The sequence below is a fragment of the Trematomus bernacchii genome, unplaced genomic scaffold (genome assembly GCF_902827165.1).
Source record: "Trematomus bernacchii unplaced genomic scaffold, fTreBer1.1, whole genome shotgun sequence".
Classification (NCBI taxonomy): Eukaryota; Metazoa; Chordata; class Actinopteri; order Perciformes; family Nototheniidae; genus Trematomus; species Trematomus bernacchii.
The window spans coordinates 10600699-10618085 of record NW_022987648.1 but is presented as its reverse complement, the minus strand read 5'-3'; the positions used below and the strand labels follow the sequence as shown (position 1 = coordinate 10618085).

General features: G+C 40.3%; 1 protein-coding gene across 1 annotated transcript in view; it reads left to right on the top strand.

Annotated features, from left to right (window-relative positions):
* Positions 1-17387, top strand: part of ramp1 (receptor activity modifying protein 1) — a 98296-nt gene that overhangs the window by 69745 nt on the left and 11164 nt on the right. Inside the window, exon 2 of the mRNA XM_034134178.1 lies at positions 331-466. Coding sequence (XP_033990069.1) covers positions 331-466 — 136 coding nt within the window. The remainder of the gene's footprint in view (positions 1-330; positions 467-17387) is intronic.

Here is a 17387-nt window from a genome sequence, read left to right as displayed (position 1 = left end):
ACCTCTATGGGCATCCAAACACTCTTTTTGAGTGATAGCAGATGGTGTTTCAGTGTCATGTAACATCTTAAACGGCAATGAACCAAAAAGAGAGGGCCGCATTTAAGGCCGTAACTGCTTTCAATCCCAAATGCTTTGCTGAGCTTTCACCCCACAACAACCTAAAACCAGGTCGTAGAATGATGACATACACACACACACAATAATAATGGAACAAACACATTGCTAAAGTACATTGCTACTCACATCTAAGTTCTGAGTGTTTGCCCTTTTGTCTCTCCTTTCACTCAACCACATCTCTGTTTGCTCCCCCCTTCTTTCTCTCATCAGTGTCTCAGTGTGTGTCGACATTAGGGTGTGGACCCCACTATGAATTCGCCATTGAGGAGTTCTGCATGGCCAAATTCAGACTGGACATGCAAGAACTGGACCAGGGACACTGGTGCATCTGGGAGGACACAGTTGAGTGAGTAGGATAAACACACACACAAAAAGAGGATTCTGTCTAAATCCAAACGCAAACAGATTAACATTCACATACATTCCAATATCCAAGTTTTTTCTGTTGATAAGATTAGTGTCTAAATAGCAACTGGATGAGTAATGGGAGAAATTACTGTAGTAGAAATTGCAGAACTAGAATTGCATTAATCAAAAACAGTATCCTAAAACATTACATTCCCATACAACTAACCTGCATTTTCAATTACGTTTCAATCAAAACATACAGTTGTAGACCTAGATAATGTTGGAGAAAAGGCATTTTCCTTAAAGCGTAATTGAAACATGCAGCGTCATTATATGAGAACAACATTTTCCTGGAGACCAGACTGCATTGTTGTACCATGCAAGACCCTGTTTGGAGGTCAATGTAGGGTGTAGGAATTGATTGAAGGCGTTGTTGCTTAAACCTAACCAAAGCTTAACCAGAACACTGGCAGACCGGAATAAAGTTATGTGAATTGGTTTGTAATGGTTTTAGAAAGTGTGTTCATGGTTATAGGGACACCAGATAAAAAAACTCTCATAATGACTGTTGAATCTAGTCACAAACAGTCCATATGTGATTTGGTTTGGGAAAGCTAGAAAAGAGATTGTGAGCATGACTAGATTGGAATGTACGGAGGCTCTTACTCTTTTCAGGTTTATCTAGTTGAATTCTAGGAATGTTAAAAGTTGTGTTTATATTTTCTACCTCCATTTTATACTTATTTTCCTCTTTAAAAGGGCACTGTCCACTTCCAGCTCTGCGCCATAACATACTCGCATAAACCAGTTTGCATGTATTTACTCCTCCAGGAAACTCTCAGGAGAATTCACAGAGAGAGAGAGAGAGAGAGAGAGAGAGAGAGAGAGAGAGAGAAGAGAGAGAGAGAGAGAGAGAGAGAGAGAGAGAGAGAGAGAGAGAGAGAGAGAGAGAGAGAGAGAGAGAGAGAGAGAGAGAGAGAGAGAGAGAGAGAGAGAAGGAAGCAGCTAAAGGAGGGATGAAAAGATTAACATTCACACTAATACAAACAACGACATAATGAGCTTTCCATTTTTTATTTGCATAAGGCAATGAATCAGCAGTTTCCTTGTATTTGCTAGTTGCAATGCAGTAAGAGCATTAAACGCTAAATGCGATTGCAAAGTGTTCCATAAAAGCCGATTAAAGTCCAGCACAATGATCTCCACACAATAAATATGACCCTTATTTGCCGTCTTTGATCCAGTGTAAGTTGACAAAATGGAAGTTAACTCCCTACTAAGAGGCATTGTTATCAGAAAAAAAAGGAGTAGATTGTTTATTTCTGGCTGGAGGTCTACAAAATCGTCCAACGTTTTGGTCACCTTCCAACAGCTGATTAGATACTGGGTGAGAGGCAACAGAGAAAGAGATTGAGTGGAAACAAATGGAGGGGGTCAGGAGGGATACAGGGGGAAAGAACAAAAGATGTTCAGCTTGGGTATAAACAGGGACCTTTTGTACATCTACAAATATTATCTTTTCATCACTGTAATAAACTCTCGACGCCACAGGTTCTCACAATTGGATTCGATTGCCAGGGATATCATTTAGTACAATTAAATAATCACATAAATAATAACCCCCACTTGACTTACAATTCGAAAATTGTTCATCAGCGGTGTGTGTTCAAGCATTAAAACCCCCATTCTGAATTACCTGGGTATAATATCATACATCTTCCCTCTTCGAAAGCTCACAACGGGATCAGAAACCTTGGAAGAGTAAACCAATTACAGCAGTCTCGATCGGGCTGACTCTGACCGAGTTGTTCTTGTCTCATGGGCAGCTTTGTCTCTGTTCTCATGAAAGGTACAAACTGTTATTTTCTGAAACCCTTTTATTCAGTCTTGGGCCAGAGCTAACTGTGTCATAGTAGGTTTGGAAAAGCCAAGCTGCAAAGTTAATTTGGGTAAAGGAGCAGAGTTTCTTGACCTTGTCATTCAGCCAGTACTTTGCACTTTGCAGTGTGAATATAAATAGTCTGTTATCAAGTGGATACAATCATACCTGACACACTGCACTCTTTGTGACTGGTAAGTAATGAATTAGGAGTGCCACAAGGCTGTAGTTTGTTGCCTCTGTTATTCAGTGTGTTAAGGGAATCCAATGTTATCACATCACACTAAACTTTGATCCTTTCACTGGCTCGCTGAGAAGGACAGAATAGACTTCAAGATACTGTGTAATCTCTTCAAATGCTTAGAACATGGTTTCTCCTATCTTTTATATCATTATTTCACTTCCATGCCACTTAGGTCTTCCAAACAAGGACCCATAATCCTTTAGGAAATCAAATGGACATTATACGTCCCAACCCTCTAGAACTGTTTCTTGAACTGCTTCAAAAAACGTTTTAAAACCCACTTCTACCCACTTGCCTTCCTTGTATGGGTGATGTCATTTATTTGTGTCCCCTGTATTTGTTTACATGTCCTAGGGTTATAACTGTATATGTATGTTTCTCCCGGTGAAGAACTCTTAAACTTTGTTTTTCAAAAGCTGCTCTATGAATACAACCTTACTTACATCTTGCATTTACAGGAAAATCTGCATGTATGCAGATGATACAGTTCTATTGCTCAAGTTAAAGATACTAAAGAAGAAGCTTACACATACAAATAATAAATGAAATTGAAATTAAACAAATGTTTGGTAACCTAATTTAAACATGCCTATACTATATATATATTTTTAAAATCCTAATTCAGAATTAATAAAATGTGTCCATTATTAGCTCAACGAAGAAGTATATATTTGTTCATTAAATACGGATTAGGTTTAGGGTTGTTTCTCTGTTTGTCAGAGGGTTAGGGTTCTGGGGAGCGCAGCGTGGTGCACGTGCTCTCTGGTAAGTATTTTTGTTTAAAAACCTGTTTAAAAAGTCCTGTAACAAAAACCAATAAAAGTTTATAAAAGCCCTGTTTGGTCTGTGTTAAAAAAATGAAATGAAATCAAATAAGGAAAATGCAATAAAAAGGATAAAAGAGAGCAGCGGCTGAAGCACAGAGCGTGTGCGGCAGCGGCGGGATTAAAACCTGTACTCCTGCCCCCCCGAAGGGGTCTCCCCCGGTGGTGTGTCCGAGGCTGTGTCCCACAACATCTGGTAAAAGGCCTGGTAAGTAAGCTAAAAACATCTGGCTAAAAAGGACCGAGGTTGACTTTGTTTAAAATCAGCATGCGGGTAAGATAAGTATTACATTGTAAATAAATGATAAATAAATACATAAAAGTGCTTGGTAAAATCAGTGCTTAAAAATAAGTGCTGGTAAAAAATCACATCAACCCAAATAATACAAGATAACATATAATATAAAATATAATACATAGAACTATAATATATAATATATAAATGATAAAATATGTCAAATGTAAAATATATAATACACACGGGTTAGTAGGCACACAGGGAGGCAAAATATTTTAAAGTAAAGTCAACCAAGTGTCCCTAAAAGCGTTTAAAATCCAGGCCGAGGTGGTGCAGGTGAGACATGGGACACGCCCCGAGTGATGTTTAAAAATACTTTATTAAAGGGATTGTTTCAGCGTGTTTCTCTGTAGGAGGCTCTAACATCCATTTCAAATACCTATTCAAATAAGGAAAACATGCAATAAACCGTGTTTTCCAATTGCGAGGGTCTCACATCCCAACAAAATGATTACAACACAGCCTGTCAGGGCGAGAAACATTACACAAGTATATCCACATTATCTAACCGCTTGGACACACAACTAGAATATTGTAAGTATAGGTATGTCAGAGCCACTTTCGTCTAGCCTTTGACCATTTATAGCAGTTTGTTTTACAGTTGGATTTGATGGAGACCACAGACGTCTCAAAGAATGCGAGCAGCGATGAGCGACAACCAATCTGCTAGGAGAACTAATCCCCCTGTTAATAAACATAGCAACATCAAATCTTAGTAACATCAACAATTCTAAAAATAAAGCATATATTGAGCAGGGGGTAGTGGTGGTGGGATTGGCAAAGGAATCTGTGTATGAGTGTGTGTCACAACAGTTGCACACAATGCATTCGTACTAAACAAGCTACCCTCCAGGCATGTAATAATACTCTGCTATAACATTTATCATGTTAACGATGGTTTTCACGCAAAGAAGTTGTTTTATTTTATTTTTTTACTTTTTTTTATTGGGAAATTCTATTCCTATTTATGTTAAAATCACCAAATATGAACCTGATTCACCTGGGAAATTGGCTTTTAATTTGGGGACATTTTAAATCGTATCCCTGTTCATGTTTCATTGTTTTATGGTTCTGTAATCGAACTCTTTCAGTTTTTCTTTGTTATAACTTATTTTTTATTTAAAATCCATAAAAAAATGTCATCTGTGGAAGCCGTAGTACTGTAAAAAGCACGACCAATCATTTTAGCCGAATAACTGGATGGCCTACCTGCCTGTCAGCGTTCCATCTGTGCACAAACTTATCTCGTGCCCTCATTGGTCATGTGCGCGTTCGTGTGTGTTGGAGGAGGGGCTCTGTAAGGAAGTGGCAGATTTCTTCCGGTTGTGTATTTTCAAATTCTAGCGCACTCGAGCTGGTTTCTCCAAAATTACCTACCCCACCTTTAAGTTCACTCTGCCCTTGAGCATTCAGGTTTCTTTGACGCCATTTGCATATAAGACAGCGATTTTCTTTCTAAAAATGTGTGACAAACCAAATCAAGCATGAATCTCAAGAGGTTAGTATGTGAAAAACACCTAGCCTGTTAAGCCCGAGAGACCCCGGTACCGGGGCCCTCCCGCAACATCTTGCAGGAAACAGTGTCTGAGGGCATGTTCATTTAATAAACTATGAATGTTTTATATCCATGTAACGGGAAGAAACTCATCTAACTGATCTTTTTTTTTATTTTATTTTTTAAAAACCCACAATGCTAACACTGAACCTCTGAATTAGCAACGTGCGAAAAATGCTAACACCTTACTGCACCGAAACTCACTCATAAAACCTTATTATTTATCTTTTCTGCACATCCAACACATCGATTCACATCGTGAGATGACACAGAATCGATGGGTACATACATTATCACTCTATGATACGAACTCGCCACTTTATAAACAAAAACAGACATCAAAACATGTGGCGCTAGGTAGCTAAAAACGCTAACATGGCTTACCTGTGTCGTAGTCTGGTCAAAAGTGGTCTTCAATGGCATTAAAACGATAAAAACGCTGCTGAAGTTAATCCATAGGTTAATCCAATGTGTCTGTGTCCCTTTGAAATGATTTCTGATAATCCATAAGCAATAAAACTGCTTTTCCGTTTCCAGATGTCAGAGCTAGAGATAGGTTCGCTCTGATGCAAAACTGCATGCGCAAAGCCCCCACCTTTTTTTTTTACCATGTGTGTGTGTGGGGAAATTCCCCTTCGATTATATTGGCTCTAACGGTCAGAAAGAGATTTCATTCGTCAAAATCGACAAAGGGGGGCCAGAGATATGGAAAATCCACCCAAATGACCCCAGTAGTGGGTTTTCTTTGCTAAATCTCTCTAAAAAGGTCAGATTTCACTTGTTTTGCATCAATATTGATACAGGGTACTTATTATATGTTGTACTTTGGATTCCTAAAGCTTTTAGTCTACTAACCCATCATCCAAGGGTAGTTTTCACTATAAGTAAAAAAGAATTTTTGGACGGACACTATAATTTACAGTTTTTTACTATGTTCAATCTGAATTTTCTTTAAAATAAAATAAATATAACATCTATATTGATTCTGACTTTTCTACATCCAACTCACAGGTTTATCATTACTTTGAGAAAAAAGATTATTAATTTAACCCTTTTAGAAGGGAAGATATGGTCATTTGTTCTGGGAATGTCATTTTCGAGCCTGAGACCTGAAAAACAGGCTCAGGGCTTAACAGGCTAGTGACACACTTTGCATAGATAAAAGTCAGCATAGTCAAGGTCAGACATTGATGGATGCATTAGCATAACACAAAGGAATGTTTGATTAAAGTGGAACACTTAACATTGTCCTGCACTCAACTATCCTTCACTCCTGCTTCTCTGCTACTACTCTGCATGACATTTCCTGCGTTTGATGCCATTATGATAATGCACTCTTACATTTTTCATAAATGTATGATACTAAAGTAGTGTAGACTGCAGTATATATTACAAACTGCATGTTTATATTACCCAGATCCCATAATATATACCTTCTTCCAATATACCTACAAGATTTTACACTTAAGTGCCAATTTGCCTTTAATTGTTCTACATCGTAACTCCCCTGCTTTGGGTATTACAGCTGTAGTTTTATTTGCAATAAACTCTTGTGTTTCATAGATGCTAATGCTAAGATATTGCATGGTTATCTGTCCCCTTTACATTTTCTGAGATTGCTTATACATTCATTACAGCTCCTCAAGCAGGATTGTTATTATTATCATGGTGCAATTTGTTCCTCTTTCAATATTTTGCGTCCATATTAAATTCCATCATGCAATTAGAAAAAGGCATGAAAATTCCTTATACATTTAGCGACACCATTACTAACCTGTTTTGAAGCAATTCAGGAGCAATCAAAATGACACGATAAAGAAATGAATGTGAGTCTGTCTAACTTCAATGTGAGAGCAAACATCACTGAGCTTATCAGCTCAGTGAAAATGACTCCCGTCCTTTCTATTTTTAATCTAGTACTTGAGATGCAAGCAAAGAGTAACTGTCCTAATGACAGCTATTATAATCAGATCATTTGAAATCAGGCTGACTGAAAAATAGAATGAATTTGAATTAGAATTTAGAAAATATTCTCCTTTACTTGACAGGGTTTTCACAGCAGACATTTGGACAATATGACAGACGTTGTTTTATATGTTTTTTTAAGTGTTTACATTTGGATTTTTGGCTACTGTGACATGTTAAATGTTAAAAGATCAATTATGAACTAAATTAAACTATAACAATAAAATATCTAGACAAGTAAGAGTATGTGACCTTCCCTTTTCTGTATGGTATAAATTTGACATCCCTCAATTTATAAATGCTATATAACCTTGTACATCCATTCCGCAGGACAACAATTGACCTCAGTTCCTTATTGACAGCATACATGAAGCATAAAATGCAAAATTGTAGATGAATAGCTATTTTTTATATTGTCACAACTGTCTCAGGGTACAGAGACATTTTGATAAGGGCTGTGCTGTGTAAAAGCAAATGGGGTTTGCTAGTAAACTCGCTGATTGCACGCGTTTGATGATACGTTTAGATCCGTGATCATTCAAAAACGACTTTCAATGTATCATTTCGGTCTGCTCGCATTCAGGTATGTACAAGACAAAAGGCAGATGGAAAATATGAAAAGTCTGCCAATGCAGATGGAAGGCAGATGGAAAGACGTTTGAAGTCCAGCTGGAGACGAGAATAATAACATGTCACCATCTAGGTTCAATTTGTACTTTTTCCAGAATGTTGATTTAAAAATTAAAGCTCTTAGGGTCTGCATTTAAAGCACTCATCTGCCACTTGACTCAAGAGCACGCAAACGAATAGATGCATGAATGAGAGGTTCACGGCCAGATGCGGCGTTCGTTGTGGCCGGAGATTTCAACACCGCCAACATGAAGAAGGTTTTGCCAAAATATTACCAACACATCAACTTCCCGACGCGCGGGGGAAACATACTGGACCATGTTTATTCCCCTTTCCGGAATGGATATAAGGCTCTCCCTCGCCCTCCCTTCGGCAAATCAGACCATATCTCACTACTGTTGTTGCCTGCGTACAAGCAGAAACTTAAAAGGGACAGACCGATAACAAGGACAGTACAACGATGGAGCGAGGAGTCAGATTCAGCACTGCAGGATTGCTTTGCATCTACGGATTGGAGTGTGTTTGAGGACAATAACATCAACACACACACGGACACTGTCATCTGCTACATTGGGAAATGCATCGATGACGTGGTACCGAAGGTTTCTGTACGGACATTCCCAAATCAAAAGCCCTGGGTAAACGGTGAGGTGCGCGGCAAACTGAAAGCGCGCACTCTCGCGCACACAGCGGGAGATTTGGAGGAGTACAGGAAGTCTAGGTATGATCTCCGGAGAGCAATTCAAAATGCAAAGAGACAGTACAAAGACAAGGTGGAATCTGACTTCAAAGGCTGTAACACTAGGAATATGTGGGCGGGACTAAGGACAATGACTGACTACAAAGGAGCAGCGGGGGGTGCTGCGGGAGTGTCTGCGTGCGCATCTCTCCCAGATGAGCTAAACAGTTTTTTTGCACGCTTTGAGAGCAGCCAGGCTGTGGAGGTACAGAGGGACCAGGAGCTACACTGCCCTTTTGTTTTAAATAGGGCAGATGTGTGTAAATCCTTTAAAAGGGTTAACCCACACAAGGCTCCTGGACCTGATGGCATCCCTGGCCGTGTTCTCAGGGTGTGTGCAGTTCAGCTGGCAGAGGTGTTCACAGACATCTTCAACAGGTCCTTGCTGCAGTCTGTAGTCCCCACATGTCTTAAACACTCCACCATCATTCCTGTCCCCAAAAAGACAATCATCACCTGCCCCAACGACTACCGCCCAGTAGCACTCACCTCCATCATAATGAAGTGCTTTGAGCGGTTAGTCAAATTATTCATCACCTCCTCCCTCCCTGAATCTCTGGACCCCCTGCAGTTTGCCTACAGAGCAAACAGGTCCACAGACGACGCCATAGCCCTCACCCTCCACACTGCCCTCTCACACCTGGACCCGAAGAACAGGAACACATATGTGAGAATGCTGTTCATTGACTACAGTTCAGCATTCAACACCATTGTGCCCTCCAAGCTGGCCATCAAGCTCAGAGACCTCGGGCTCAACAGCGCCCTCTGTGACTGGATCCTGAACTTCCTGACGGGCAGACCCCAGGCAGTGCGGGTGGGAAATATCACATCCTCCACCCTGATTCTCAACACCGGTGCCCCTCAAGGCTGCGTGCTCAGCCCTCTCCTCTACTCCCTGTTCACCCACGACTGCGTGGCCACACACAGCTCCAACACCATCGTGAAGTTTGCTGATGACACGACCGTCATCGGCCAGATCACAGACGATGACGAGACGGCGTACAGAGAGGAGGTCGAAAACCTGACATCTTGGTGCCAGGAGAACAACCTCCATCTCAACATCAGCAAAACAAAGGAGCTGATTATGGACTACAGGAAGCAGCAGGGAGAGGGACACGCCCCCATCGCCATCAATGGGACTACGGTGGAGAGAGTCAAAAGCTTCAGGTTCCTTGGGGTCCACATTACTGAGGACCTGACATGGTCTCTTCACACCACCACCATCACCAAGAAAGCTCGACAGCGGCTCTTCTTCCTCCGCAGGTTGAGGAGGTTCAAAATGGATTCCAGGATACTCTGCAACTTCTACAGGTGCACGATAGAGAGTATCCTCACTGGCAGCATGACGGCCTGGTACGGCAGCTGCACCGACCTCGATCGTAAGGCTTTACAGAGGGTGGTGAAAACTGCACAGCACATCACCAGGACGGAGCTGCCATCCATGGAGGACCTTTACTCCCAGCGGCTCAGGAAGAAATCACTACGGATTATCAAAGACCCCCATCACCCCAGCCACAAACTGTTCTTTCTGTTGCCGTCTGGCAGACGTTACCGCAGCATCCTGGCAAGGACAAGAAGATTCGGAGACAGTTTCTTCCCGCGGGCAGTGAGACTGTTAAAAAATTGAACTGTTGAAACAACTTCAAACATTCAACTGCTACTCAGTAGTATGTATCTAATACCTAATATATATATATCATTCCAATAACTTGTATATAGACTCATACTGCACTATTCCACATCATAACTTTATTTCATTTTTATAACTATTATTATTTTTGTATTGCTCATGCTCTTATTGTTATTATGTTATGTTATTATGTTGCATTGTTGGAGAAGCCTGTGACATAAGATTTTCAACTGCATAATTACTCTGTAGCTATGTCAGATTGACAATAAAGAACCTTGAACCTTGAACCTTGAACATCTTCAGCTTCCTTTTTACAAAACCAAATATGGCTATTACGTACTTACTTTAAGCATGGTGAACAGATCTGTAACGCCATAATGCACTAGCTTCTGGACATTTCTGGTTTCATTTTTCTTATTTCTTAATATTTGAACATTTTGAAAAGGAAGTTATCATCACGTTAAAAGCAATTTATTTTTTGGTAGTTCTGCACATTTGATGGTTTGTACATTTTTTGTGTATTTATCTCCTTAATTAGAGGGTGGACACATGGTTTCTTGACTATCTCTTGTCACATTTTTCTTATTTTCCTATTATCTTGATTTACTGTATTTACAACATTTTTATAGAAAATATATAAAAACAATACAATACATTTGTTAATCATAAACGTATACATCAAACATATCCCAAGTCATTGTTTTAATTCTCTTATTTTACTCACTCCTAACCATTATTCTTCACAGTTTAGGCAGCAGCAATTCACTGAAGCTGATCTGTTGTGAGGCAGCAGATATCAAAGCGTTTGAACTGTCTGCTCAGTTAACTGAGGTTTGGCCATTTATAGCCACAAGTAGCCAACAGTTCATCCCATAAATACTTTTCCCTTTCTTCATTCCACTTTTCATCTTGCACTTCCTTCGTGCTTTCTTTTTCTCATTCAGCCGTTAAATGTCTCACTAAAGTTTTCATAGCTTTTGGTGCCCGGGAGCCTCTATACGAGGTCAGAATACCACAGACTCTTCAATAATGCACATGCCACCTAGGTCACTGCCTACGTCGGGAGGATGTGCACAGATTTAGTCCAGTTTGTAAAGCTGATGGTTTGTAAAGACTCCTCTCCGGCCAAAGAGAGTGTTTGGACTGGAGTTATTTCACGTTAAAGAAATAGTAACTTTAAAGGAAACCTATCATGCTATATTTAAATGATATATTGTAGGGCCATACCTATATAAGGTATATTTATACGTTTCTGTTTTCAAAATACCAAACAGATCATGCATTTTAGCCATGCCTCATTTCGCTCTATGTGCTGTTTGCTGTCTACGGGTCTGATTCTGCTGACCACGCCCCCCTGCAGGAGAGGTGAGCCGTGCTCTGATCAGCTGCTGGGCTGTCAGAAGAGGGGGAGAAAAAGAGATCTCTGTGTTTTATTATATAGAGTCGTTATTCATTTGTTTTAAAGCTCAATAAATAACAAAGAAGACCTTTGACCGGCACTTTTCTAATTTTGTCCGGAAGATTTAAACTTTAACGGACATCTTGACCGGCGAAACAAACTGAAACTGAAACTCTGCCGCACGGTCCCCTCGTTCCTTGGAAGAGGCGGAGAGGTGGGTGTTTGTCATCTGCTGGTGGACTAACCGGAGAGAATTACAGTGCTTGCCTCGACGGGGAGGGATTGCATTGAATTAAAGCAGCGGGAGCAAACGCTTGCCTCGGGGAGGGAGAAAGAAAGCCACAGCGGAGAATAAACAGAAGGGTAACCATGGTAACCAAGTCTTCTTCGCTGCTTTTGTGGCAGACTACAGCGCCACTTACAGGCCTGGCATATGTACTACAGCGTCTCCAGCGCTTTCGAACGGCAATGGCCGTGGCTGTCTCCTCCTGATTGGTGGAGTTGGCCCAATAGCCGTAGCGCCACCGTCCTGACGTCAGGACAGAGTTCAAATCTGGATCAGTTTTTATCAGATCCGTTGCAGCCCCTTTTTTAGAGATTTGGGTATGGAGGAACATAGAGAGGGTTGTGTTTTCTGACACTTGGTGAGTTCCCTGGAACACCGGGGACACATATTCATGTATAAAAGACGTACAAAAGTGCATTTTGCATGATAGGTCCCCTTTAAAGAAATGGATGAGTTAAAAAAATATAGAGAATGATCAAGGATTTTGTATTCAGCTTTCGTGTCCAATTACTTGGTGCCAACGGCTTCTCTGGTCAAATAAAATAACAGTTGAATTGCTTCATGCCTTCGGACACAACTTCTTAAATAAAGGTTCTAAGTCTTTGATATATTTCTTCAACCATCATAACAGAAGTTCCACTGCAGTTTCTGTCAGAAGTTGGCGGTATACAGTAGGTTGCACATTTTCACATCCTTTTTAAGAAATGTTTAGAAGTTTTACTTGGTTAGTTTACTAGTTCCGCAAGCGACTGTCTCCATCGACAGAGAAACAATAGGGTTATGGCTTGAATATGAATAGGCAGGGGAAGGTGTCTTTCAAAATATATATTTCTTGCTATTCATTTTAGGGAGCCCACTTTACTCTTGAACTTCACTGCTAACAACAAGTGTCAGTGTGCTCCACTAGCTTGACTGTAGTAACTCTGGGTCTTAATAGCCTATGCTTGTTATCATGGAAATGGTAGCTAAAAGCTTTAAATATGTCATTGTGCTTTATAACAAAAACACTATATTTCTTTTAACAGAGAGAATAACATACAAATACAAATGTGTATTCATAAGCAATGAAAGTAACATTTGATCCATTAAATAATAATATGCATCCTTATTTGTTGTCACATACTGTATAGCTTAGGTTAGCATGTGTTAGCTAACTTAGATACGCTATGATGTAGGCTAAAATATTGCTGAGTCAGTTTTCTCTCTTGAAGGATCTTTATTACTTTAAGGCATTTAGATGGATATTTAACAATGAAATGTACTTTTATTAAAACTTTAACATCAACAACTTGAGATAATCTGCTGCCTATACATATGTATATGAACTTTTAAATATGCTTTAGGCGCCGTTTACACGAGGAGAAAACTGCTTGTATCTGCATAGTTTCGCGTGCGTATAGCCCTATTATTTACACGAGGCCGATAGAAACTGACCCCACAAACAATAACGGGTCCCAAGGTGGATAGATTTGCAAACGAAACGCTCTGGGGGGTCAACCGAGTCCGTGTAATCACCTCTATACCAATATTTCCTGGAAAAATAGGATAGCCCCGCCTCTCCTGCTGACTGCTGTACTAGCAACTATCAAAAATAGCTGTGTTAATTAAACGCACAAGGGGTTCTTGAATGAAATAATATTATAAAAGGCAAACCAGAATTGTTAACGCCCAATATACTCCTTAAACAAAATAAACAGAGTCAGATTTCATGCATTGATCCATTATATTGACAAAGGTGCATCTCACCCGGTGTTTGTAGAGAATATCTCTCTTTCTGAGCCGTCCTCTCGATGCAATATCCACAGAGACGTGCTTCTTGGTTTCTTTCAGTTAACTTCCCCGTTGCATTTATCCATATGCTGAGGAAATTACTATATCCCGCTGAATACCAGCAATCGCCACACACACTGACTTCCTCCTGTCAGTAGCTACTGCTAGTGCTACTGCTACTGACCATGCTACAGATATTAGTGCAAAAATATACAGCTCCTCTACCACAACCATCAGCAACAACAGATTCGGTTTCTTTCAGTTTCTTTCAGTTTCAGTTTCAGTTTCAGGGCTTAAACAGAAGGGTAGCCATGGCAACATTGCTGCGGGGCTGCTCCAGGCTGCTCTTCTTCGCGGCTTTTGGTGTATTTTGGCGGAAGTTACAGCGCCACTTACAGTCCCAGCATATGTACTACAGCGTTTCCAGCGGCCTCATTTAAACAGACACGTTAAATGAAACAAATGCATGTGAACGGAAGACTTTTTTGAATACGCATACTGTGCATAAACGCAAACGGTCCCGTGTGAGCGGGGCCTTAGTCAATCCATTGGCCAACCTCATTAGGCCAAGACCCTTTAGGCTGTATCTACTCATCTCTGTCTGTTGGGTTGGTTAAGTAATTATTGCACATTATGACATTACTGGCTCATCGTAGCCTCCAACATTAGGCCTTGTTCGTAAACACAGGAATAACAACTTAAGCTGTCTTTCATTTAATTTAAATGGTATAATAATAATAAAAAACATTGGATACAAATTATTGAAGAGTATAAGCGATTTCCAGCGAACAATCAAGTTCCAAAAAGCGTTTTTATCTCCTGCTTATTGAACCTGATGTCTTGGATGGATTAATGTCCAAATGTTCTCACTTTTGCAGTATGGAATGTTCAGAAAGATTAGCTATGATGGCGTTGTTGACATCCTAAACCAACTGATTATTTTTAAGTTAACTTGTTCTGAGGTCCTGGTTTATTCAGAATCAGAAAACAGCAGCACGATAAATCTTAGGACGGATATCATGTTTCTGATGAATCCTAATTAAAATCAAATTATTTCCCCTTGGCCTTTGTCTCTGTTTTTCATACTGCAGGCTCTTAGTTTAAAAATAGATCTGTTTCTTGGTTTTGCAAGGGCTTAAAAAGTGTGATTGTTGGAGGGTATACTTTAGTCAGTCAGTCATGCGTGCCTGTCAGCCGTCTGTAATAATTTAAAGACCTTTTGTGAGTGAGCTCAGATCGGGGTGACGTGCGAACCCAGGCCGGAAAAATCCAGGGAGCTCAGCAGTGTGGAAAGCTAATTGAAGTTCCCTTTCTGTGGACCCTTGTGATTAAAAAGGCCGATTAGTCTGTGATTAGAATTGGATCGCCGTATGTTTTTACAGCTATAATGGGGGATAAAATCCAGCATTGCCTGGATTGTCGCGTTGCTTCAGCTATTATGCAATGCATTTATAATAGCATTAGGAAAATGATTTGCATACTTGCCTTGGTTGGGGAGGTTTATGTATTAAAGTTTGATAGGAATACTGAGACGTTCTTGAATATCTTCAAACTGTCTGGCACACATTTCCTTCCACACTCCTCTTCTGCTGAAAGGAGTAACCTCTGCATTTGTTCTTCTTCCTTCTAGGGAACAAACACATCATCTACTTTTTTCTTACTTAGTTGCTGTCAAAATTCGTTATCATCTTCCTTCTCCTGTATTATTAGCTTTGAGTATTATGGCATTTGCACACAGCGCCGTCTTTGAGAACATGTCAAATTTGAAGAGTATATATTGTGGAGCCCTGAGAAGAACACACAAGAGAAGATGTTCTCCTGCTCTAACTGAGCCATCTCCTTTGCATCATTGCTTAAAACATTCACTTTGACAACTCATTGCTCCCGCTGGGTTTCAGTCGCAGCAGAAAACTAATTTGTGACAAGTTTTCTTCTACTCATTGTGCACTATGCCGTTGCACCATAAATAAATGATTCCACTTTATTTCCCCTTTTCCCCTTTTCCCCTTTTTAAAAACTTCTTGCAGGTGTTTCCCCTTATCGTTAGCGAAATTCAGATTAATTCAATGTTCTCACCTCTAATTATCTATAATTTTTAGGGGAAGTTCTATTAAATGTAATATATTCCACCAGTTCAGAAAAATGCTCAACATATAAGAATATAAAAAATGTGCGTACATTTTATGATTCAAGTTGCAAACACAGTATTGTCTAACTAACGAATATCACAAACTATACAAGTAATGGCCCGTCCACACAGCAGCGTTAAAAAAATCTTGGAGGTGGGCGTATCTGAAGCTTGGGGATTTTTTGCGAGCAAGGCACCAACAACCAATCACATGAATCTCCCGCCCCCGACATACGAAGCAAAAAAGCCCGAAGTAAACTGGATATAAACTCCCCAAACAGGCGAAAACCTACCACTGTCTCTGCCACCTCCCTCCATGCCTGGCTCCTCCGGTTTATATCCCGGTAGGTAAATAGGGACTGGTCATAAAGCACCGGGTGATTCCCTACCGCTAATTTCTCCTCCATTTTTTGGAATATGAGGAAATGACCTGCGGTATGTCTCTCCCAGCATACATGCGGTTTGATTGGCTAGCGCTTGAACTGTCAGATTTGCATACACAGGATTTGATTGGCTGACGCTTCCACCTCAGCTTCAAAAGTTGAACATTGCTCAACTTTGAATCCTGAAAATCCTGAAAATCTCCGCTCTGCTGCCCACAATGCAGTTCGGCGAAAAGTGAGGCAAAGTGACGTCACCCCATTCAAAGTGAATGGGCAGAAGCGTTCCAAGATTTGTTAACGCTGCTGTGTGGACGGTCCGTAAGGGACAGATATTTTTGCATACATGTCAAAGTTATTTCCTTCCTCATTATTAATGTCCATATTTACTAACTAGCAGTCCTCTTCTACTAAGAAGAAGAAGATGGACCTTTATTGATCCCCCGAGGGGGAAATTCAGTTTCCACTCTGTTATACACGCACATGCTTATATACAGGTACATACAAATACACACAGTTATATGCACACATGCACATGCATTGAGAGGTCAGAGTCTAGACGGCGCCAGTGAGCAGTTGGGGGTTAGGTGCCTTGCTCAAGGGCACCTCGGCAGTGGCCCAGGAGGTAAACTGGCTCCTCTCCAGTACCAGTCCACACTCTATTATTTCGGTCCAAAGTCCAACCCCAAACAGACTGAACCACTGCCGCCCTAGAGGTCAAACACTCAACAGAGAACCTTTAATGTTCAGTAAAGTTTCTAAAGCGTGCTGCCTTTTGTGTACACTGGGAAAAAGTAGATTCGGCTATGTTTAGTTAATTTGATGGTGTGTAATTAACCACTTTTTATCTACTTCATCTACTGTGAATGTCAATCTATCATAATTTCTGTGTTAGACTTTCTGTACATAAGCATGTTGCTAAAAGCTTATGTAAAACAAATAGCAATGAAAGCTAATGTAAAACCTGAAGAACCTGAATGTATCCCATCAGAACTTAGCATACAACATTCATAATTAAATGTTAAAAGTATAACTTACTTAATAACAGAAAAATGAACAAAAGCCATACAAATGTATTAATAAATAATACATCAGTTTTGGTTCCCCCTGCAGATTCCAGAGTTTCTCAAGAGGCTCTTAGCCTCCTAAAGTTTATCTTAAGACACTATGCTTTTGAGGAAACACCTTTTAA